Source organism: Staurois parvus, unplaced genomic scaffold (genome assembly GCF_062004578.1).
Source record: "Staurois parvus isolate SC_StPar_1 unplaced genomic scaffold, SC_StPar_1.0 ptg000237l, whole genome shotgun sequence".
Lineage (NCBI taxonomy): Eukaryota > Metazoa > Chordata > Amphibia > Anura > Ranidae > Staurois > Staurois parvus.
Window position 1 is genome coordinate 2,410,671 of NW_028318033.1, and position 26,389 is coordinate 2,437,059.

A 26,389-nucleotide genomic window follows, 5' to 3' on the forward strand; every position below is an offset into this window, starting at 1 on the left:
CTCTATCTCCCTGATAAGCTGCATATTAGTTTAAACTAATGCACCCTGTGCCCCTGGGGGTCAGCTGGCTTAGCTTGTACAACAATAATCTAGACTTAAATATATGCAGCCATCAGAGGTACAAATGGCTTTCACTGTATTAACTTCTACAATTAAATATAGATGTCCATTCCTGATTTGTAAACATTGCCTTATTCACAAATGGTAAAACAGCACAGGAAATGCCAAACTTAAAGTGATTGTAAAACCTCAACCCATCCAGTTTAAAATAGAAATGAAAGGCAAAACATTTGTGTATAGATATAAAAAAAACATTACAAACACCTTTTTTCCATTTTTTATAAGTGATCACATTCCCCCTGGTCTCAGCTGCTAGGGGAGGAAAGACAGCAGTACACTGATCTTCCAAGTGAAAGGCTGCGCAGGCAAGGGGAGTGTCATGACAAGTATGATCATTGAAGGAGAGCAGGCACAGCTAGAGAACTGACCGCACTGTGCTCTCCTTCTTTGTGTGAAATCCCCGGTTCTTGCCAGACCCACTGCTTTCTTATTTAAAACTGACCACACTAAGAAAGAAATACAAAGGATAAAAAGGAAAGGAGCTGGATTTTTTCATACAAGTACATGGTACAGCAGGCACATATTAGGAATATGCAATGTTGAGTTCACATATCGTTTAAATTCAGACAGTAAAACACCCAAACTTACTTAATTCCAATACACAGTACAAAATCAGTGACTGAATATTGTGGATAAAAACTCGTACTGTATTAGTAAGGTGACTAAGGGTATTTTAGGTAATGTGACTAATCATGATGCTTCAAAATTATTTTATATGCCTATAAAACTGAACAGTCAGTATTAAAAGAAGAGTATGTTTTTGTTTTTTTAAATTGTACTTATCTAGGTGGGATGCTGCATCTGTCCCCCAATGGCTCTAAGGCTGAGAAGTGATCGATCAAACACCACTTATCGCCGCTCTGAGCAGAGAGTGGTGACTGTCAGTCACTATTCTCTGCTCAGCCCGGGCTATGGAGGGGGAGGGAGCGACTGGCTCAGGCTCTCAGTGGCTCGTCTGGGTGCATCCCGATCCTAATGGTCGGTATTTTTACCCAGCCTGGACCGGCTCTGTGACAACAGCCAACCGCAGGTCACGAGTGCAAAAAGAACTGCACTCCTGTGATTCACAGAAGTACAGCCAAACGAGCTTTGGCTGCTCTTCTCCTTTAAACATACTTGTTCCGAGTGACTTAAAAGGTACTAAAGCAATGGGATCAGTATAACAGCCTCGGAACTAGCCTTTTCAGAAGGATAAGTCAGCATATACATGTGGGCTGCTGTGGAAGCAAAGAATCACTGTAGTAGTCTACGCTGGTGGTACTCTTTAAAAAAAAAAACAAAAAACAAAAATTTCAACTTGTAAGACAACTCATTCAGTTTAAAATAGAAATGAAAGGTAAAATATTTGTGCATACATATAAAAAAAAATAGAAATTTTTCCCCTTTTTAAATGATCACATACCCTCTCTTCTCAGGTGGAGAGGTGAGGAAGGAACAACAGCAGTACACTGAACTTCCAAATGAATGCCTGAGCATGTCAGCAGAAGTCTCAAGAGAGCAGACTGAGTAGCCAGCACAGCTAGAAAACTGACCGTGCTGTGCTCTCCTGCCTAGTGTAGTCAGAAAAGCAGAGATACAGCAGAACATCAGGGATTTCACACAAAGGAGACAATACAAAGAGAACCAGGAATATGAAATGGTGGGTTTACATGTTCTTTAAAGCTCTGAAGTGAGCCTGTGACACTTCAGGTTGATACACCCCCTGCCCTGCTTGCTTAAATTGTCAGTGGCCCAGAGTAGGAGTCACACTAACAAAAACAGTTTTGCTTTGAAGAACCCAGATGAATGATCATCAGAGTGAAGTCCTGGAGTCACACAAACGGAAAATTAAAAATCGAACTGTAAGATACTCTTCAGCATTTATTAACATTTTCAGTTATTGTTGTATCTAACAGCCTGCTTTAAAAACCAAAGCAAACCAAACATAAGCTTTAACGTGTATCTAAAGCTGGAACTTCCCATTTGGAAGAGGAAATCTCTCCAAAGTGAAGGGAAATCCTCTCAGACTGTCTGACTGAAACAGGTTTCCAGCATTGGAAGATTTTCCCTTCACCTCTTGCTTCTGGTGACAACTGTAACATTTTAGATTTCCCATCATTTTCTGCCTTGATAACAATGGCCAATAGCACCAATAGAGAGGGCAAATCAATAGACTATAAAATGTGGGATTACAAAAAAAACAAAAAAAAAAAACACAAGTTATACATTGTTCCCACAGAGGTTGCAACAACATTTAACACGTTAAAAGACAAAAAAGCCGCAAAATTAAAAAACGATTTTCTGAAGGTTTTCACTGTGATGACCACAGGTCTGTGCTAAGTATTAGAGTATTAGAAGCATGAAAAAAAAATCTTGCAGAAGAGTTAAATTAAAGAAAATGTAACTATGCCAAATAAGCCTCTTACAGCTCTTCTCTGCTACAAATGAAAGGTTAATGTGTGACACAGCAAGAGTGCAGCTTTTCAGTGCCAATCCAAGCCTCCATAATTATCACAAATCTCATTTTTCCCCTCATTTTTGTCAGCGTGTGCAGAGTTTCAGGTTATAACCCGCAGATGGTGTTGGGAGGCAGATTCCTCCTACTCCCCCATAACCTCTTCTTCCAGAAGCTGTCAAACTGTTTTGAGAAATTTGCAACAGGACAATGCAGCTATTGTGAACGCTGGCGGTCAGCTCTTCCCACTGTGAGAAGCTCCTGCTGGCCCTGATTGGTGTCTAGAAGAACAAAGGCCCAGATTTAGGCTCTCATCAAGACAACCAAGCCAAGCGCTGCTATCAGGCTGTAACATATGCCAACACGGATGGCAGGCCTCTTGGGCTCATGAGAAGGAAGCTCCAACTTCACACCCTGCTTTCTGTGCATGCCTTTGTCATAGGCATGGCAATGTTAAAATGGCATTGGACACTTAACATTCGTGAGGACCTCACTCTGCTTTTGTTAGCAGCAGATGGGTAGAAGCTCTAAAGCCTGATCGAATCATGATAATGTTTAGTCCCACTGGAGAATTTACTTTTCACCAATATGCAAGACTGTGGCATGTTGCGTATTGGAAATACGGGTTCAACCAAACATACTACATATCTTATTAACCTCACGGAGATGGTACATGATGCTTACAGGTGACTATTCTGTTGCCGAATTAAAAGGTTGCAACCTAATGCCAAGATTATTGAAAATTAACACAAAGTTTGGCAAGATTTGTCCACTATATTACATAAAATGACTTAAAATAGTCACAAAACTAAACACAGAGATACAGTCCTTAGGCCAAATTTCTGATTATTAATAAATACATTCATATGTATTGTCATGGGCTCCCTTTTTGTAAAATGTAATATAGGCTAAATGTGCTCAATACCCTAGTATAACCCTCTTTTTGGGAGCCATGTCTGTACTACTCTAATGGCACTGTATGTCTGTACTACTCTAATGGCACTGTATGTCTGTACTACTCTAATGGCACTGTATATCTGTACTACTCTAATGGCACTGTATGTCTGTACTACTCTAATGGCACTGTATATCTGTACTACTCTAATGGCACTGTATGTCTGCACTACTCTAATGGCACTGTATGTCTGTACTACTCTAATGGCACTGTATGTCTGTACTACTCTAATGGCACTGTATGTCTGTACTACTCTAATGCTAATGGTACTGTATTACTGCTTGAAAGACATTTTTGTCCTACACCTGATCTACCCTCTCCTTCCCTGTTGGTTTTGCTTTTTTTTTGGCAAAAACTCAATAAAAAATGTCTTCAATTTAAAAAAAAAAAAAATTGACCACTTTCTTAATAAAGTAAATCTAGATTCTAACTGGATTATAGTTTGCTAAATCACTGTAAATTATAAACAATTGGTATTTGCTTTCAGAAATTTTTTTAATCCTTTTTAATCCTCCATTGTATCTGATTAGTTATGCAACTGCTTTGAGTAGTAGCACGTGTCAGACTGGTTTCTGTGGGAAACAACATTGTGCCCTAAATGCATAAACGGTTACATAGGGGGTAGATTTATTAAAACTGGTGCACTCAATCTGGTGCAGCTGTGCACAGTAGCCAATCAGCTTCTAACATCAGCTTTGGCAATAAAGCCTGGAAGCTGATTGGTATCTATGCAGAGCTGCACCAGATTTCGCACTCTTCACTTTCAGTAAATAACCCCCATAACCCCTTATTATGTTTAAAAAAGAACCATAATATCAGTCAACAAAGACAGGATGGCAAAGAAGACATCATACTACTTTGCACCTTGTTAAATTTGTACTACAGTCCTTCTGCCTGAAGTGACCAATCAGCAAGCTGGGCTCTCAAGAATTTGTGAAGACTTCACAAATTTGCCTTCTGAAAGATTAAATAATAATGTGATGTGCACTGCACATTGCCAGCTTTTAATTTGTGACTGTTTTCTGGCAATCAGAAGCTACCAGTGTGCAGTATGGAATACATACAAGTACTGCGTCACCCTGTAGGAAGGGATCAGTCCAGACATACTGCTTAGTCATCCCACCTCTTAAGCTTCCAGAGTGATGACTTGAGGGAGAATTAAGGGGAGAAAAAAAAAGTGTCCCATAGGAAAAGAGAAGGCTGTTGAAAGAATCCAATGATGTTGACCCCACATATGACATGTGCATGGGTCACATATAGCAAAAAGGGCAGCATTGACCCCTTGTTCACATCTGTGCAAGTGGTGCCGCTCCAGATCCGCACAAAAATCTGTGCAGCTGCACCACCCGCACAGAGCAATGCAGACCCACGGGCGGGTGCCATTAGTTCTAATGGCACGCCGCCCGCACTGGAAATCTCAACCGTACTGGGAACCGAGGTTCCCGCGCGGGCTGCGTTTTCTGAAGAAGTGCAAGGACTTCTTCCCTGTGTGTCCCGGGGCACGGGAGTCCATTCAAATGAATGGACTCTCGTGCCCGCGCAAAACGCGGTCCGCAGGAATGTGCGAGATGTGAACCTAGCCTGAGTGTGGCAGCCTGAAAAGTAAATGATACTGCTTTGCACATTACACAGCTCATCTAAAAATTAGGAAAAAGGAGTGCTGACATGCAAAGTGCAGAACCCACTGCAACCAGTGATTTGACATTGGTAAAGCCTTGACTTTGTTACAATTGGTACACCAAATGATCATTAGTCCGAGAATTAGTCATTTAAACCAGTGAATGAAACCACAAACTATAACCAGCCTGGAAAGGATGCAGTTAATAAATCCCGCTGGCAAACATGCAGTTCAGCCACGGTACCGCAAGGCTTGTTACAGAAGTTCTAAACGTTACAGTAGCAGAAAAAATGCCATTGAAAGGTTAAGGACAACAATCCAGTCTGGGTCTCTGCTGAACTTTAAGGCTTTTAAAGAAATTATCACAGGGGAAAAATAACCCAGCTATCAACAGGTAAGTAATACACTACTGGCTGACACCAAAGCATCTCGACTAGTTCAGAAAGGAGCAATTGTTCTTCCGATCGCTGCCTGTTGTACCTTCTCATTGTAATTGCAGGAGGCAGCTGTTAAAAGTGGGCACTGGAGACAAAATGTAGCAGCTTAGAGGTTTGGAAAAGCTGGCAAACTCACTGGAGGATAAGGACAAACTAAGGGAGGGCGAGAGACCTCAGAGCCAGAGCCACGGGCAGTGATAGAGACAGATTGCTGTAATTCTGTCTGATTGATCCGAGAAGCAACTTGCGATCAATAAACGGCCTATTTCACTCAGGAGCACAAATACACATTTGTTAAAACTCTTACACCACTAGAAACAAGGCCTTCAAGGGGGTTGGCAAAGTTTTTTTTCCCCTTAACACAGGCTACTTGAATACCTACTTATAAAAACTGGGACCCATTTGTTTGAAAGAATGGAGAAGCACAAAGGGAGGGCAATCTCCTTCCAGGATAATTATTTTTTTCTGTCACGGACTTATTATTTGAATCTCCATTTATTAGGAATGCTGTGGGTCTTTCTCCTCTGTTCAACATAATGGATGACATTCACTTTTTGCCAATGCAGTTTTTTTAGAACCATTTATCTAAGATCCTGCTATATATATTCATTTTTATTTTAGGGCGATATTTGTGACTCAAATCACTGGTTTAAAATTTTTGCAGTATTTATGGCTTTAATGAAACCTTGTTCAGCTTTCCAATAGGTTTGATGTAAACTTCTTAAAGCAACCTTGTATTAAAAGCTATTCCTAATTTGTACACTCTCCCTTGCCACTCCGATTTACCGCTTCTGCCCCATGAAAAACTGGATACTCCTTGGAATAAGGGGAACATGTGACCTTCCTACAGTTTAGCATTTGATGCTAATTTGGTGCCAATTGCCAGGTTTGCCCCGGTGTTGTCATATAAGAGAGCAGTGCTTAGTACTAGGCAAGTTTCAATTTTCAAGCCATTTAGGAGGGCTGAAGAGGTGCCCTGCACAAGGAAGGAGCATAGGCCAGTTAAGTGTAGGCACCTGGTGCCTCCTACCAGCTGGTGATTACATTTTTCTTTCTGTATACAGATGTTGCATTTAAAAGTTGTTAAGCATAGAAAATGTCATGGTGATCTCTCTTTGTTTTTTTGCTGATCCAATTACCTTCTAAGACCTGAACAAGTATGTAGAATAAGGGTCTTGACTTTCCTGACCCACAGGGGTTTATTTACTAAAGCTGGAGAGTCCAAAATCAGACTCCCTTCTGCATAGAAACCAATCAGCTTCCAGGTTTCATTGCCAAAGCTTCATTGAACAAGCTGAGGTTAGAAGCTGATTGGTTTCTATGCAGAAGGGAGTCTGATTTTGGACTCTCCAGCTTTAGTAAATAAAACCCACAGTGTCACCCGCAGTGAAGCCAGAGTCTGCCAGGCAACTAGTATTTTTTATTTATTTTTTTTTTTTAAACACAGATCAGCAATGAGTTTTTTTTCTCAGTACGTGTTTTCTTTAACCACTTCAATACCAGGCACTTTTACCCCTTTCCTGCCCAGGCCAATTTTCAGCTTTCAGTGTTGTGAATGAACTTTGAATGAAGTCATGCAGTACTGTATCCATAAAACATTTTTACAATTTTTCACACAAATAGAGCTTTCTTTTGGTGGTATTTAATTAGCACTGAATTTTTTAATTTTTGCTAAACAAGAACCCCAAAACTTTAAAAAAAAAAAAAAAGAAAAAGAAGCTTTCTTCGTTTCGGTTATAAAATTTTGCAAATATATAACCTTTCTTCATAAATTTAGATCAAAATGTATTCTGCTACATTTCTTTTGTGAAAATACCCCACATCAGTGTATAGTATTTAGTCTGTAGGAAAGTTATAGAGTCCACAAACCATGGTGTATATATATATATATATATATATATATATATATATATATATATATATATCTGACAATCGATCAGTCTGGATGTACTGATGGCCAATCATTTCTTGAGGCTGAAAATGCCAGGATAGTAAAAAAAACACCCCCAAATGACCCATTTGTGGAAAATAGACAGTCCAAAGTATTTAGTAAGAGGAATGGTGAGTTGTAATTGTTTTGGTCCAATTGAAGATATGAAAAAAAAAAAAAAAATTAATGTATTGTCACCAGTCTAATATAGCGTTATCATATAACTGGTGTGGTGGTGATCAGGGACACTGACTGGTGACAGTATGTAAAAAAAAAATGAAACAAAGTAATTTAATATTTCCAATTTTTTTCTTTATTACATTTTTTTCATGTTTTTTTACACACACTGTGACCAGAGCAATACAATGTTACCATAGTAACATTGTACTACTCTGAGCAAGTGATCAGGTTTTTTTTTTTCCCACACATTATGATTACTAATACTAATGTATTTCATTTAGATTAGTAACCATTGTTACGGAATGAAACTGATTTATTCAGTCTTTTGTTGTGATTATCTGTGATTGGGCAAAGCTCTTCGCATGATACAGGTGGCCTGTGATTGGCCCTATCTGTACCATGTGACCAATCACAGCTAACACCACAATTGTATATAATGGATGGCACAAAAGGAAACCATCCATTGTATATAATTTTCATGTGATCTGCAGTGATTAGTCACAGCGGTCATATGACACAGGCAGCGGGCTAATATAGTGAGCGCCGCTATGTCGCCCTGCGGATGGCATCTTCAGACAGGATGTGATATAACGTCCACTCAGAAGTAGGAGCGTCCCATCCGGCCATCTGCTATAGGCTGGGTGGGAAGGTGTTCAAGATGTATCCATGCATCAGAACGTTATACATAGTTATATTGTAACTACGCGTATACCATACCTGGCTGATGACCCTGGAAGCTGGAAATCAATGAAGCAGATACTTCTGGGTCCCACGCGGAGTGTTGGCTCTTCCGCATTGTGAGCGCAGAAAGTCGGTCACTCAGAATGGCCACTGTTCAGTGAATGCCTTGCATTGAATGCAAGGCTTCACTTACTGGATAAGGTGGAAAGGCGGGGTGGTGATGACACGCTCTGTACCTTGTCCAATCAGAGAACGTTTTGCATTCTTTCAGAAAATACAATGTATTCTTTGAATGGCACATGAGATGAGTGGCCAACCTCCTGTATTCACAATGAATCAGGCCAGCTGCTTAGCATGGGACCCTGGAAGCAAGTGGAGATTTCCAGCATCTAGGAGGTATATACATATTTATATCGGTCCAAGGTGGACCAATGTAACTATGTTTAACATATCGATGTCTGGAATTATTCTTTAAATTCTACTTAAAGCCAAAATGTTTTATTTAGTTTGGGATTGAGTAGGGAATGGTTAAAACTATTGTATGATTCCCCCCCCATTTCCTATATATATATATATATATATATATATATATATATATATATCTCACAGTTTGGATATGTCCAGGAACAAGGAGTCTGTCATTAAACACACAAATCCCTTTAGTTAGAAGCAGCTTTTGGAGCTCTAGTAGGCATGAGATCTGATGTGGAGCAGCAAAACCATAAACACACTGTAGACACAGATAAGCGGATCTAGTGGTCAGATGCTCATTAAAAAGCTAACACATATTAAAGAACCGCCTTGCAAATACGTGGCCTTTTTGTTATAATTGTGATCTGTGGAGGTAGGGGACTCCATTTGCAAGATTTCTACATGCAGCCTTAGGCTCCGCTGCTCTTTAATAAAGGAAGATCCATTTTTTTTCAACAAAGAATCCATCACTGTGTCCCATTTTTTTGCTCACATCTGCTCTCTATGTTACACAGGAAATTTAGACCCACAGAATACATGGCTTAAAATGTAGCCCCTCATGAGAGAACAGCCAATATCTGAGGAATGAATAAGCTTACCAATCTTTAAATGTTAAGCCGAGAAATGATTCATACATTTTCTTAACACATAAAATCCATGTAAAAAGGATACAAGTTCTGATAGAGCGGGATGAGAGATTTAAGAGCTCGGCTGGCATTAATGGCTGTCGCTCGGACCAGGCCTGGAAGGATTTTACCATTTACAATGGCTCCATCAAAGAGTGGTCCAAAAAACGGGATCTGTAGAAGAGGAGACCAACGTTAGATAGAAACCATTTACCTTTTCCAATTCACAATACAAAGGATGTGACTGCTGTCAGCGCTGTATGGCCCATAAACACTGGCATGTGAAAGGTATTCAACTCAGCAGCTGCTGGGGATCAAAAGAATATGTAGAACAGAAAACCTTGTTAAATAGGTAACAATAGCATTATTCTGACCATATAAACAAGTCACATACCAAAATGTTAGACTTAGAGCTCAATTTCAGGTTTGATTAGAAACTGGGCAAAATCAGTATTGGTCACAATTGTGTTTTATCATTAGGAAAATCTGGATGATGAATACATAATCTAGTGCATGATGCATTTGACTACAAACTTGCTATAAAAACCATGGCATTTACCCAGAAGCTTTTTCCTATGCATATGTATTACAATAAGGACAGGAATAAATTAATATACATCTCTTGTACACTACAAACTGCTGCCTAAGCAACACCAGTTGCAAGCCTCTCCAAGTGAAGTTTCTGCTTGAAACAGGTGCAAATAAACCCCGGACAATAATTTCTATAGTGCAGCTGTCAGCTCTACCTTTTTGTGACATCAGATTTCCAAATACTGTATAATTCTACACTAAGCTTAGGCAGTTAACCCTCCTTCCAATTATATGAAATAGATGGGATAAAAAAAAAAAATCATACAGATAGCAAAAAAATCTAAAAGGACACTATAAAATGGTGACAATTTCTGCACTAATGTAATACCTAAGCCAATGGTGTAAAGTCAGGTGAAACTGTGTTTGCTAAAGTTCTCTCACACTGGTAATTACCACACTGTTAAAAAGAAAGAAAGACAAGTAACATGTCAATGCAGCCCAGAGTTAGAACTGTCTCTAAATGGACACCTGACTTTAGTCGCTAAAACCACCAGACAATTTACCTCTCAAGTTGAGAAAGTATGCAGAAAAAACACCATATCCTAATTGCATCCGGACATACAATTACAGCTTTGTGCTAAAAAGAAGCTCTTATCTGACAACTCTGACTTTTGGAGGGAAAGCAATGACCTCATCAATTAAGAATATAATGCAATAACCACCTGATCCCTTGTATAGACTATTAAGAAAAAAACAAACAAAAGTTTTATCACACACACACACACACACACACACACACACACACACACACACACACTGAAGGAAATAAGTATTTTATCCCCTTCTGATTTTGAATGTTTGCCCACTCACAAAGAAATGGTCTAAAAATCGAATGGTAGGTGTATTGTAACACAGAAACAGAATAGCAACAAAAAAATTCAAAAGAAATGCATGTCTAACAAATGATGCACTGATTTGCATGTTCATGAGGGAAATAAGTATTTGATCCCCTTCACAAAACATGACTTGGTACTTGGTGGCAAAACCTATGTTGGCAATCACAGAGGTCAGACGTTTCCTGTAGTTGGCCACCAGGTTTGCACACACCTCAGGAGGGATTTTGGCCCACTCCTCTTGGCTGATCCTCTCCAAGTCATTAAGGTTTGGTGGCTGATATTTGGCAACTTGAACTTTCAGCTCCCTCCACAGATTTTCAATCGGATTAAGGTCTGGAGACTGGCTAGGCCACTCCAGGACCTTAATGAGCTTCTTCTTGAGCCACTCCTTTGTTGCCTTGGCCATGTTTTGGGTCATTGTCATGCTGGAACACCCATCCACGACCTATTTTCAATGCCCTGTCTGAGGAAAGAAGGTTCTCATCCAAGATTTGACCGTACATTGTCCCGTCCATCGTCCCTTTGATGCGATGCAGTTGTCCTGTCCCCTTAGCAGAAAAACACCCCCAAAGCAGAATGTTTCCACCACCATGTTTCACAGTTGGGATGGTGTTCTTGGGGTCATAGGCAGCATTCCTCCTCCTCAAAACACAGTGAGTTGAGTTAATACCAAAGAGCTCGATTTTGGTCTCATCTGACCACAACAATTTCAACCAGTCCTCCTCTGCATCATTCAGATGTTCAGTGGCAAACTTCAGACGGGCCTGGACATGTGCTTTCTTGAGCAGAGGGACCTTGTGGGCACTGCAGGATTTCAATCCTTGTCAGCTTAGTGTGTTACCAATTGTTTTCTTGGTGACTTTGGTCCCAGCTGCCTGGAGATGATTGACAAGATCCTCACGTGTAGTTCTGGGATGATTCCTCACTATTCTCATGATCATTGACACTCCACGATGTGAGATCTCGCATCGTGCGCCAGACCTAGGAAGACTGACAGTTGTTTTGTGTTTCTTCCATTTGCGAATGATTTTACCAACTGTTGTCACCTCACCAAGCTGCTTGGCGATAGTTTGGTAGCCCAGTCCTTGTATAGGTCTACAATCTAGTCCCTGACATCCTTGGACAGCTCTTTGGTCTTTGCCATGGTGGAGAGTTTGGAATCTGATTGCCCCTATGGACAGGTGTCTTTTATATAGGTAACAAAATGAGATTAGCAGCACTCCCATTAAGTGACTGCTTCTAATCTCCGCTTGTTACCTGTATGAAAGACACCTGGTAGCCAGAAATCCTGCTGAATGATAGGGGATCAAATACTTATTTCCCTCATGAACATACAAATCAGTGCATAATTTGTTAGACATGCACTTCTTTTGAATTTTTTGTTGCTATTCTGTCTCTCAGTGTTACAATACACCTACCATTCGATGTTTAGACTGATCATTTCTTTGTGAGTGGGAAGATATTCAAAATCAGCAGGGGATCAAATACTTATCTCCTTCACTTTGTGTATGTTTGTGTATGTGTGTGTACAGTCAGGTCCATAAATATTGGGACATCAACACAATTCTAACATTTTTAGCTCTATACACCACCACAATGGATTTGAAATGAAACGAACAAGATGTGCTTTAACTGCAGACTGTCAGCTTTAATTTGAGGGTATTTACATCCAAATCAGGTGAATGGTGTAAGAATTGCAACAATTTGCATATGTGCCTCCCACTTGTTAATTGACCAAAAGTAATGGGACAGAATAATAATCATAAACCATACTTTCACTTTTTAATACTTGGTTGCAAATCCTTTGCAGTCAATTACAGGCTGAAGTCTGGAATGCATAGACATCACTAGACGCTGGGTTTCATCCCTGGTGATGCTCTGCCAGGCCTCTACTGCAACTGTCTTCAGTTCCTGCTTGTTCTTGGGGCATTTTCCCTTCAGTTTTGTCTTCAGCAAGTGAAATGCATGCTCAATCGGATTCAGGTCAGGTGATTGACTTGGCCATTGCATAACATTCCACTTCTTTCCCTTAAAAAACTCTTTGGTTGCTTTTGCAGTATGCTTTGGGTCATTGTCCATCTGCACTGTGAAGCGACGTCCAATGAGTTCTGAAGCATTTGGCTGAATATGAGCAGATAATATTGCCCGAAACACTTCAGAATTCATCCTGCTGCTTTTGTCAGCAGTCACATCATCAATAAATACAAGAGAACCAGTTCCATTGGCAGCCATACATGCCCACGCCATGACACTACCACCATCATGCTTCACTGATGAGGTTGTATGCATAGGATCATGAGCAGTTCCTTTCCTTCTCCATACTCTTCTCTTCCCATCACTCTGGTACAAGTTGATCTTGGTCTCATCTGTCCATAGGATGTTGTTCCAGAACTGTGAAGGCTTTTTTAGATGTCGTTTAGCAAACTCTAATCTGGCCTTCCTATTTTTGAGGCTCACCAATGGTTTATATCTTGTGGTGAACCCTCTGTATTCACTCTGGTGAAGTCTTCTCTTCATTGTTGACTTTGACACACATACACCTACCTCCTGGAGAGTGTTCTTGATCTGACCAACTGTTGTGAAGGGTGTTTTCTTCACCAGGGAAAGAATTCTTTGGTCATCCACCACAGTTGTTTTCCGTGGTCTTCCGGGTCTTTTGGTGTTGCTGAGCTCACCGATGCATTCATTCTTTTTAAGAATGTTCCAAACAGTTGTTTTGGCCAGCCGAATGTTTTTGCTATCTCTCTGATGGGTTTGTTTTGTTTTTTCAGCCTAATAATGGCTTGCTTCACTGATAGTGACAGCTCTTTGGATCTCATCTTGAGAGTTGATAGCAACAGATTCCAAATGCAAATAGCACACTTGAAATGAACTCTGGACCTTTTATCTGCTCATTGTAATTGGGGTAATGAGGGAATAACACACACCTGGCCATGGAACAGCTGAGAAGCCAATTGTCCCATTACTTTTGGTCTCTTAGCAAGTGGGAAGCACATATGCAAACTGTTGTAATTCCTACACCGTTCACCTGATTTGGATGTAAATACCCTCAAATTAAAGCTGAGACAGTCTTCCGTTAAAGCACATCTTGTTCGTTTCATTTCAAATCCATTGTGGTGGTGTATAGAGCCAAAAGTGTTAGAATTGTGTCGATGTCCCAATATTTATGGACCTGACTGTGTGTATATATATATATATATATATATACACACACACACATACATATTTACACACACACACATATACATATGTACACACACACACACGGTATAGAAAAGAATCCCCCCCCTTAATATAATCACATTTTGTTGCTCTGTGGCCTGCAATGAAGACAGATACAGTTTTTGTTTTATCCAGCTGTATATACATGGCGTCACTTATAGCACCAACATATCAGAAAAAAATAAAACAATTCAAAAACAAAATCACTGAGTTGGAAAAAGGATCACCCCCTCCTAAAAATTACTTGTAAACTCAATCAGGTGTAGCTAATCACCTTCTCAATGGTGCACAAAGCCATTTGACCTTCAACTGTGATCAGCTGTGGTCATTTTGATTTGCTCAGCATGAAAAAAAGCTTTCCTGTAGCATTTCAGTCCCTGAAATCAACTATGGGTGGCAAGGCACTCACAACAGATCTCCAGGAAAAAGTTGTAGACATGTACATGTCAGGAGATGGATACAAAAAAATGCCAAAGCCTAGAAGCACAGCGAAGTCTATTATTAAGAGGTGGAAGGTATTTGATACAACACAGACCTTCCCTGGATCAGGACATCGCTCCAGACTGGATCAAAGAGCAAGGAGGAAACTGGTCAGAGACGTTACCTAGAGGCCTACAGCAACTCTGAAGCAGTTGCAGAAATTTATGACAAATAGCAGTCGTCGTGTGCATTTGACAACAATATCAAAACTTCTCCACTAATGTTGCCTGTAAGGGAAGGTTGCAAGAAAAAAGCCACTCCTCAAAAAAGGCCACATGCAGTCACAATTAAACTTTGCCAAAACACACCTGAAGATTCTGAGGTCACATGGAAAAAAGGTGTTATGTCAGATGAGACTACAGTTTAATTATTTGGCCTCAACACTAATTAAACTGTAGTCTTACGTAATGTCTTACGGAAATCCAGTACAGCTCACCATCCACATAACACCATTCCTACAGCAAAGCATGGAGGTGGTAATATCCTGTTATGGGGGGTTTCTCTGCAGCAGAGACTGGAGAACTTGTCAGGATAAAAGGAGAAATGGATGGGGCAAAATACCGTCAAATTCTTGAGGAGAATCTTCTGCCCTCTGCCAGAAAGCTGCCAATGGGAAGAAGATTTACCTTCCAACATAACAATGACCCAAAGCACACAGCAAAAATGACCACACAGTGGTTAAAGGAAAAAAACATGAATGTCCTTCCATGGCCTAGTCCAGGGGTCTGCAACCTTTAAGACATAAAGAGCCACTTGGACCCGTTTCCGAGAGGGAAAAAAAGACTGGGAGCCCCAAAACCATTGCAACATTTAAAACAAATCCGACACTGCATATATTGCAAAAAGCGCTCTGGTCATGAAGGGGGTTTAAGGGCCCAGTAAGCAAAGGGTTAATCAGGGCCACAGTGTATCGTCATAATCACAATCATAGCCTTAGGTCAGTGGTGGGCAACCTTTTTTTTCAACTGAGCCAAATCTCGCCAAAACCACGATTGAAATTTATTTTGAGAGAAACATTTTTAAAACTGAAAATACATCCCCCATATAGTAATTCATCCCCCATAGTAATTCATCCCCCACATAGTAATTCATCCCCCATAGTAATTAATCCCCCACATAGTAATTCATCCCCCATATAGTAATTCATCCCCCATAGTAATTCATCCCCCATAGTAATTAATCCCCCACATAGTAATTCATCCCCCATATAGTAATTCATCCCCCATAGAGTAATTCATCCCCCATATAGTAATTCATCCCCCATATAGTAATTCATCCCCCATAGTAATTCATCCCCCATATAGTAATTCATCCCCCACATAGTAATTCATCCCCCCTATAGTAATTCATCCCCCATAGTAATTCATCCCCCATATAGTAATTCATCCCCCATATAGTAATTCATCCCCCATAGAGTAATTCATCCCCCATAGTAATTCATCCCCCATATTGTGTCAATTCACTTACCTTTGCTCCGCGCGTTCCTCTCGCCGTGTTCCCGCACCGTTCTGAGAGGAGAGGAGTTCGTCACGCTGCCCCGCCTACATCCTGACAGCCAATGTTTGCCAGCGGGCACCCGGCACACAGAAGAGCTGCATTAAAAGAGCCGCGGCTTGCTGACCACTGAGCTACGGCAACCCTATTGCCTGTCACCTGGTGGGCAGTGTGCTCCGGAGCCGCAGGAAAGGTGAAAAAGAGCCGCATGCAGCTCCGGAGCCGCGGGTTGCCGACACCCGGCCTACTCAGAGCCCAGACTTAAACCCCTGTCATGCCTTCAGCAATTTGTTCTTTGTTAATTAGGCATTATTAGTATGACTTATCAGTTTGTAATTCTCTGTTCATTGTGTAACTGCTCCATCTAGTGGCTGTTTGTATACACTGCATCTTTTCACAGTAGAAGTTTGACCCATTTCAGCTTCCATAGCTTGTAGCCTATGAACTCTGATTACATCATCAGCCCTGCTCATAGCAGCCATTTCCTCATCACAGACTCCATTCCTGTGGTAACCACGCTGCTGGTAGGATCCAACCCTCACATTCAGGCTCACAATAGCATCATCGGTACGTCTACACACATGTCTATATTTTATGCATCTGTGTTTTATGTAACCTACATGTCTTACATGTGTTTATATGTGCATTGCCTTACTGTAATGTATAATATGCTTTGTCACATGGCAGACAGTGTTACTAAGCGCCTTATTTTCTGTTCCTCAGTTTCACCTCTTATATCTTTGCAATAAAGACAAAGTTGGACAATGCTTCTTTGTCAACTCATTGCCGAGAAAGGTTTAGCTGTCTGTCAAGCTATGTACCTTCACACATAAGGAGGACAGAACAGTGAAACGACGGCTTCTTACAAGCTGGATACGAGGACTGCGACTCCTGAAGTCCTGACTGCAGTGAAACGACGGCTTCTTACAAGCTGGATAGGAGGAACTACGCAGCATCGCCACCCGCAGCGGTTGCAAGTGTGCTAACCCGTTCACAGCATCATCATGTCAGCAAGGGAATCCGGACAGTTCGAGACAAGGTCTCGCATCTCAGTTAACTCCAGAGGCTCAGGGAGATCTTTGAGCAGCTCCACCGTCGCCATTGCCCGCGCGAAGGCTGAGGCCGCCAAAACCCGCGCGACATTTGCCGAACAAGAAAGACAATTAAAAATAGAGAAAGCATGCACGGAAGCAGCTCTAGAAAAGCTAACTGTGGAAAAAGAAGCTGCAGCTGCTGTAGCAGAAGCAGAGGCTTTAGAGGAAGCAGCAAACTTCACAAGCGATAGACTCAGCTACATAAGTACCGTATTTGCCGGCGTATAAGACGACTTTTTGACCCTTGAAAATCTTCTCAAAAGTCGGGGGTCGTCTTATACGCCGGTACACATGTTTAGGGGGGCTGCGGCATTAAGTACAGGGGTTTGCAGGGGCTGATGTCTCTTACCTGGATCCAGTCCCACGACGATCCGGTCCAGGAAGCGCGGCGTCTCCTTCAGTTCGGCCACTGGATGTTCGTGCGGCTGCTCGGCTCCGCCTCCTCACCGGTGATTGGCCGCCAGAACTGTAGCTCAGGAAAGGCACACAGGCGGCCAATCACCGGCGAGGGGGCGGAGCCGAGCGGCCCCGCGAAAATTGAGTGCCGGAGCAGCAGGTAAGTGTTCTGTGTAGAGGTGCTGCTGCAACCACATATGCTGGCTGCAGCAGCACCATACGAGAACAGGGTCAGCAAGTCTCAGTGGGAGGAATAGTGCCCCATCATTGGTGTCACTGATACCAATGATGGGGCACTATTCCTCCCACTGATACCAACGATGGGGCACTATTCCTCCCACTGACACCAACGATGGGGCACTATTCCTCCCTCCCACTGACACCAACGATGGGGCACTATTCCCCCCCCCACTGACACCAACGATGGGGCACTATTCCACCCCCCACTGACACCAATGATGGGGCACTATTCCACCCCTCACTGACACCAATGATGGGACACCATTCCTCCCACTGACATCAATGATGGGGCACTATTCCTCCCACTGACACCAATGATGGGGCACTATTCCTGCCACTGATACCAATGATGGGGCACTATTCCTGCCACTGATACCAATGATGGGGCACCATTCCTGCCACTGATACCAATGATGGGGCACCTATTCCCCCCACTGATACCAATGATGGGGCACTATTCCTCCCACTGATACCAATGATGGGGCACTATTCCTCCCACTGATACCAATGATGGGGCACTATTCCTGCCACTGATACCAATGATGGGGCACTATTCCTGCCACTGATACCAATGATGGGGCACTATTCCTCCCACTGACACCAATGATGGGGCACTATTCCTCCCAATGACACCAATGATGGGGCACTATTCCTCCCACTGATACCAATGATGGGGCACTATTCCTCCCACTGACACCAATGATGGGGCACTATTCCTCCCACTGATACCAATGATGGGGCACTATTCCTGCCACTGATACCAATGATGGGGCACTATTCCTCCCACTGACACCAATGATGGAGCACTATTCCTCCACTGATACTAATGATAGGGCACTATTCCTGCCACTAATACCAATGATGGGGCACTATTCCTCCCACTGATACCAATGATGGGGCACTATTCCTTCCACTGATACCAATGATGGGGCACTATTCCTCCCACTGACACCAATGATGGGACACTATTCCTCCCACTGACACCAATGATGGGGCACTATTCCTCCCACTGACATCAATGATGGGGCACTATTCCTCCCACTGGTGTGCATTGGAAGAGGGGTAGTCTTATACGGCGAGTATAGCCCAAACACTACATTTTAGCAGGAAAAGTAGGGGGGTCGTCTTATACGCCCAGTCGTCTTATACGCCGGCAAATACGGTAGGCCCGAACCCAGTCTTCACAATAACTCGCAACGCACTTCAGATTACGTACTGCAACATGCTAAGTCAGAAGACGGCCTAAATCCAGGTCCAAGAGCGACATCAACCCCTGCTAAGGAGCTCCAACAGACTCCAGTCATACAACAAGCGACCTCAGTTAACCAAAGACCCTGCATGGAACAAGTCGACGGTTCCATAGGACATCAACCCTCAATGCAACCTGCATTCAAACCCACAAATGATCGCAGTATGGTCAAACCCTTTAAGGAAGAACAAGTAGATGGTGCCTATTACAGCAACAATCTGTCAAACAGAGATACAGGTATGTCAGATTTTCTAAAATTCTTTGCCCGACGTGAGTTAATAACCAAGGGACTCTCCAAGTTTAATGACAGACCTGAAAGCTATAGGTGATGGCGATCATCATTCAGGAATAATATCAGAGATCTGGATCTGTCTGCATGTGAAGAAGTAGATCTTCTTGTCAAGTGGCTAGGAAATGAGTCGACAGAGCATGCAAGGCGGATTAGAGACATTAATATTAACTACCCAATCAGAGGGTTAAACATGATATGGGAGAGACTTGAGGAGTGTTACGGCTCACCAGAAGTGATAGAGAACGCACTTTTCAAAAGAATTGAGGATTTCCCTAAGATCCAAAACAAAGATTCCCAGAAGCTAAGAGAACTGAGTGATCTGTTAACAGAGCTACAAGTTGCCAAAACTGAAGGAGACTTACAAGGTCTGGCATTCTTAGATACTGCACGTGGTGTAAACCCCATAGTACAAAAATTACCGTACAACCTGCAAGAGAAGTGGATTGCTCAAGGCTCCAGGTACAAGCAACAGTACGATGTCTCGTTCCCTCCATTCTCTCTCTTTATGGACTTCGTGCACCAACAAGCAAAAACTAGGAATGATCCCAGCTTTAACTTCTCGATGTTTGACACCGCTTACCCCAAATCAGGTAAACCTATCTCACTTCGTAACATGAAAGGTACACCGGTTGCAGTACACAAAACCAGTGTGTCTCTTAAAGACTCCTCAAACAAAACCTACAGTACTACAGAGTCTGAGACGATCTCCACAAAGGACCCATGCAGAGAATGTCCTCTACATAAGAAACCACACTCATTGTTGAAATGCAGAGGATTTAGAGGAAAACTTCTCAGGGATCGCAGAACTTTCCTCAAGGAAAACCACATTTGCTACAGGTGTTGTGCCTCAACCTCTCATCTTGCAAAGGACTGCACAGCGAACATCAAATGCTCGGAATGCAACAGTGAAGCGCACAATACAGCTTTACACCCTGGGCCAGCCCCATGGACTCTCACACCCCCAGACCAGGCTGTAGAGCACGGCGGGGAGGAGGGAGACACAGTACCTCCTGAAGTGACACCCCAGTGCACCCAAGTCTGTGGAGAAGGTCTTAGTAACAAATCTTGCTCCAAGATTTGTCTTGTTACAGTTTACCCCATCAGTCATAAAGAGAAAGCGGTAAGGTTGTATGCCATCCTTGATGACCAAAGCAATAGATCTCTTGCAAACTCAGCCTTCTTTGATATCTTCAGTATTAAAGGACACTGCTCTTCATATTCACTTAAAACTTGCGCTGGTGTGAGTGAAGAAAAAGGCAGAAGAGCTACTGGTTTCCAAGTCGAATCCATAAATAGTGAAGCATCCCTGCAACTACCTACCTTGATTGAATGCAATCAGATCCCAAACAATAGAGAAGAGATTCCTACACCTGAGGCAGCATTACATCATGAACATTTAAAGACCATAGCGCATCTCATACCTGCACTCGACCCAAAGGCCCAAATAGTACTTCTCCTTGGGAGAGTCCACAAGGTAAGAAAACAAATAAATGGTCCTCATAGTTCTCCATATGCTCAGAAGCTTGACCTGGGGTGGGTCATCATAGGTGATGTTTGCCTAGGAAATGTTCACAAGCCAACCACAGTGAATTCTCTTTACACAAATACCTTGGAGAATGGACGTCCATCCCTCTTTTAGCCTTGTCCTAACAGATTCCTTCTAAGAGAGAAGCCGGCAAGTGTGCTATATCCTGACTTTACAGAAACCGAGAACCACTCTTGCAGTGAAGACCAAGATCACTTGGGGTGCACAGTGTTCCAGAGGACAAAGGAAGACCACAAGATAGCTCCCTCTATTGAAGATGAGGCCTTCTTGGGCATAATGGAACAAGGATTCTTCAAGGATAAAACAAACACCTGGGTTGCACCACTGCCTTTCAAAACACAGAGACGTCATCTTCCTAACAACAGGTATCAAGCCTTAAAACGCTTCTGTTCACTTAGACGCAACTTTCAGAAAAGACCAGAGATGATGGAACATTTCTTCTTATTCATGAAAAAGATGTTTGAGAACAATAATGCAGAAGTAGCTCCACCCCTAAAAGAAAAAGAAGAATGCTGGTATCTACCAATCTTTGGCGTTTACCACCCTAAGAAGCCAGGACGAATCCGAGTGGTATTTGACTCCAGTTCACAGTATGAGGGAGTCTCTCTCAATGATGTCCTTTTGACAGGACCAGACCTCAATAACACACTTCTCGGTGTCCTCATCAGATTCCGTAAAGAACCCATCGCTATAGTTGCTGACATACAACAAATGTTCTATTGTTTCCTAGTAAAAGAAGAGCACAGGAACTTCTTGAGATTTCTTTGGTTCAAGGACAATGACCCTACTCAAGACATCATAGAATATCACATGAAGGTGCATGTTTTTGGCAACAGCCCATCTCCAGCTGTCGCTATTTATGGACTCAGACTCTCTGCTCAAGAAGGTGAAAAAGACTATGGGAAAGATGTTAAGAAGTTTGTTGAAAGAGACTTCTATGTAGATGATGGCTTAAAGTCGCTTCCCTCACCAGAGGCTGCAATCAGTCTACTCAAAAGGACCCAGAGTATGCTTTCCTGTTCAAACCTCAGACTTCATAAGATAGCTTCAAACAGCAAAGTTGTTATGGAAGCCTTCTCTACTCAAGATCATGCCAGTGATTTGAAAGATCTAGACTTAGCGACAGACCCGATACCCATGCAGCGCAGCCTAGGGCTCAGCTGGGACCTCAAATCTGACACCTTTACCTTTCAGGTCGACCAAGAGCAAAAGCCTTTCACACGACGTGGAGTGTTATCTACCATTAACAGTCTATATGATCCACTTGGATTTGCAGCTCCTGTGATCATCCAAGATAAGACTCTGCTCAGAGAGTTAACCACAGATACGTGTGATTGGGATTCGCCACTTCCCTCAGAGAAAGAAACACTATGGATAGCATGGAGAAACTCTCTACAGGCATTATCTAACTTACATATCTATAGGCCATATGCCCACTTCTCCCCTGCAGAAGTTCAGTCTAGGCAGCTGTGCATATTTTGTGATGCTTCGGTAAAAGCAATCGCTGCAGTCGCTTACCTTAAAACTATAAACATTAAAGGTCAAGTCCAAATTGGCTTTGTAATGGGCAAGGCAAAACTGGCACCAAGCCCTGAGATTACCATACCAAGACTGGAACTTTGTGCTGCTGTTCTGGCAGTAGAGCTGGCAGATCTCATTGTGTCAGAAATAGATATAAAACCTGTCAGTACAATGTTTCATACAGACAGCAAAGTAGTATTGGGCTACATTTACAATGAGACTAGGAGATTCTATGTCTATGTTCATAACAGAGTTCAAAGAATTAGGAGGTCAACACAGCCTACCCAGTGGTGCTATGTACCAACTGACCTCAACCCAGCAGACCATGCTACAAGAGCTGTTCCAGCAGCTCACCTTAAAGATACTACGTGGTTCACAAGGCCACCATTCCTCTACAAACCTGTACTTGACACCCTGGAGAAATACTCATTTCAGCTATTAGAACCAAATGCTGATGCAGAGATCCGTCCTCATATTTCTGTACTCACCACAAGAGTTTCTCACAAAGAGCTTGGATCCAAATGATTCGACAAGTTTTCTACGTGGAAATCACTGAACAGAGCTATAGCCGGCTTGATCCACATAGCCAGATCCTTTAGAGCCACACCTACAGGATCAGATCACTGCAAAGGTTGGCATTACTGTCACAAGGCCCATACAGTGGATGAGCTCACACAGGCCAGAGACGTTATCATCCGTTGTATCCAACAAGAGGTTTATACTCAAGAATTTGAACTCATCCAAAATCAAAAGAGTGTTCCTAAAGACAGTTCCCTCAAGAGGCTTGACCCCTTCATAGATGCTAATGGACTGTTGAGAGTTGGGGGACGTATTTCAAATGCAAAGTTCGAGAGTAAAGAATGTAATCCCATAATACTTCCAAGCAATCACATTGCATCTTTACTTGTGCAACACTACCATGAGAAGACTAAACATCAGGGACGTTTGTTCACTGAAGGAGCTTTACGTACAGCTGGATTTTGGGTAGTGGGAGCGAAAAGACTTGTGAGTTGTCTTATTTTCAAATGTGTCACTTGCAAAAAACTACGTGGTATGTTTCAGTCACAGAAGATGGCTAACCTCCCTGCGGACCGACTCAGTATAGAACCTCCCTTTACTAATGTTGGTCTTGACGTGTTTGGTCCCTGGTCTGTCACCACACGGCACACTAGAGGAGGCCAGGCAAACAGCAAACGCTGGGCAGTCATATTTACATGCATGAGTATCAGGGCTGTGCATATAGAAGTTATCGAGTCTTTAGACACATCCAGCTTTATAAATGCTCTCAGACGTTTCATCTCCATCAGAGGCCCAGTTAAACTAATCCGCTCTGATAGAGGTACCAACTTCGTTGGGGCCTGCAAAGAACTGCATATCCCCTCAAACATTGACAGTGACCATGTAGAGAGATATCTTGCCGCCCAAGACTGTAAATGGACATTCAACCCCCCACATGCGTCTCACATGGGAGGCTCTTGGGAGCGTATGATTGGCATAGCTCGCCGATTCCTTGATTCTGTCTTTCTACAGCTGGGAACTTCGAGGCTCACCCATGAAACCCTCTCAACCTTCATGGCCGAAGTAGTGGTGATCATGAACGCCAGACCTTTGACTTCAATATCCAGTGATCCAGAAGATCCCTTCTTGCTCACCCCTTCCACTCTTCTCACCCAAAAAGTCGGTACAGCATCGGCTCCTCCTGGCGAATTTAGTGCTAAAGACTTGTACAAGTGTCAGTGGAGACGAGTGCAAACTCTAGCAGATACCTTCTGGGATAAATGGAGAAAACAATACATCTCTACTCTACATGTCCGGAATAAATGGCAAACCAGCAAACCCAACATGGAGGTTGGTAATGTTGTTCTTGTCAAAGACTCTCAGTCAAGAAGAAATGACTGGCCTTTGGGACTGATAACCAAGGTGTTCCCAAGTGAAGATGGGAAAGTCAGAAAAGTGGAGGTCAAGGTCTGCAGACAACAGGAGCCCAAACTCTTTCTCAGACCCGTTACTGAACTGGTTTTGTTGCTCTCTCCAGGGGTGATTTAATGTGGTATCCTTTAGATACCAGACGGGGAGTGTCATGCCTTCAGCAATTTTTTCTTTGTTAATTAGGCATTATTAGTATGCCTTATCAGTTTGTAATTCTCTGTTCATTGTGTAACTGCTCCATCTAGTGGCTGTTTGTATACACTGCATCTTTTCACAGTAGAAGTTTGACCCATTTCAGCTTCCATAGCTTGTAGCCTATGAACTCTGATTACATCATCAGCCCTACTCAGAGCAGCCATTTCCTCATCACAGACTCCATTCCTGTGGTAACCACGCTGCTGGTAGGATCCAACCCTCACATTCAGGCTCACAATAGCATCGTCGGTACGTCTACACACGTCTATATTTTATGCATCTGTGTTTTATGTAACCTACATGTCTTACATGTGTTTATATGTGCATTGCCTTACTGTAATGTATAATATGCTTTGTCACATGGCAGACAGTGTTACTAAGCGCCTTATTTTCTGTTCCTCAGTTTCACCTCTTATATCTTTGCAATAAAGACAAAGTTGGACAATGCTTCTTTGTCAACTCATTGCCGAGAAAGGTTTAGCTGTCTGTCAAGCTATGTACCTTCACACATAAGGAGGACAGAACAACCCCATTGAAAAACTGTGGAATGACTTGAAGACAGCAGTCCAAAAATGGCCACCATCAAATTTAACTGAACTTGAGCAGTTCTGCAAAGAGTGGGCAAATATTGCAACCTGATTAGAGACATATCCCAACAGACTAATGGCTGTCATTAAAGCAAAAGGTGGTTCAACAAAATACTGACACAAGGGGGTGACCCTTTTTTCAACTCTGTTTCTGATTTTCTTTCAGGTTGCAAAGCAACAAAATGTGAATATTATTAAAGGGGTGACTGTTATCTATACCCACTGTGTATGTGTATTATACACACACTACAGTGCCTTGAAAAAAAAAGTATTCATATCCCTTGAAATGTTCCACATTTTGTCATGTTACAACCAAAGATGTAACTGTATTTTATTGGGACTTTATGTGATAGACCAACACGAAGTGGTACATAATTGTGAAGTGGAAGGAAAATTATTTAAAACATTTTTACAAAAAAATATCTAAAAAGTGTGGTGTGCATTTGTATTCAGCCCCCTTTACTCTGATACCCTTAACTAAAATCTAGTGGTACCAATTGCATTCAGAAGTCACCTAATTAGTAAACAGAGTTCACCTGTGTGTAATTTAATCTCAATATAAATACAGCTGTTCTGTGAAGCCTTCAGAGGTTAGAGAACATTAGTGAACAAACAGCATCATGAAGGCTAAGGAACACACCAGACACGTAAGGGATAAAGCAGTGGAGAAGTTTAAAGCAGGGTTAGGTTATAGAAAAATATCCCAAGCTTTGAACATCTTAGGGATCACTGTTCAATCCATCATTCGAAAATGGAAGGAGTATGGCACAACTGCATACCTACCAGGACATGGCCAATCACCTAACCTGACAGATGTGTAATCAAAAAACCTCACGAGCAATAAAACTCTACTGAAAATTAATAAAAACTAACAAAAGCAGCTCACACTACCCACATACTCATAACATGTGCATCAATACGAAACATAAAAATACAGTGTGGCGCTTCTTCAAATGAATAAATGTGAACCTAAATATCACAAAAAGCACTAATAAAATTTTTCAGTGAACATCAGTCCATATAAGTGAACGTGCATTATTTGAAACATGAAGTCTCTAAATAGTGATATCTTCAACTTGAATAACTCTCAAAGCCATTATCTTCATATATCTAAATCCTCCACCATGGATCACCAGATGTGCCCTCACCTGGAGTATTTGACCCCACGTTAAGTTTGGTCAAAAAATGCATGCATCCCTTGAATTGGACATGAATCGGCAGGTGTGTCCCAGATTCCTCCTCCAGAGTTGAACACTTCCTTAATC

The 26,389-nt window shown here is 42.2% G+C and overlaps 1 protein-coding gene across 14 annotated transcripts in view; it reads right to left on the reverse strand.

Annotated features, from left to right (window-relative positions):
- The window catches only part of RALGAPA1 (Ral GTPase activating protein catalytic subunit alpha 1), a 302,589-nt gene that overhangs the window by 45,281 nt on the left and 230,919 nt on the right, over nt 1-26,389 (reverse strand). For all 14 annotated transcript variants that reach the window (XM_089680242.1, XM_089680241.1, XM_089680244.1 and 11 more), the window contains one exon: nt 9,499-9,626. In XM_089680242.1, the coding sequence (XP_089536368.1) occupies nt 9,499-9,626 (128 nt within the window). The remainder of the gene's footprint in view (nt 1-9,498; nt 9,627-26,389) is intronic.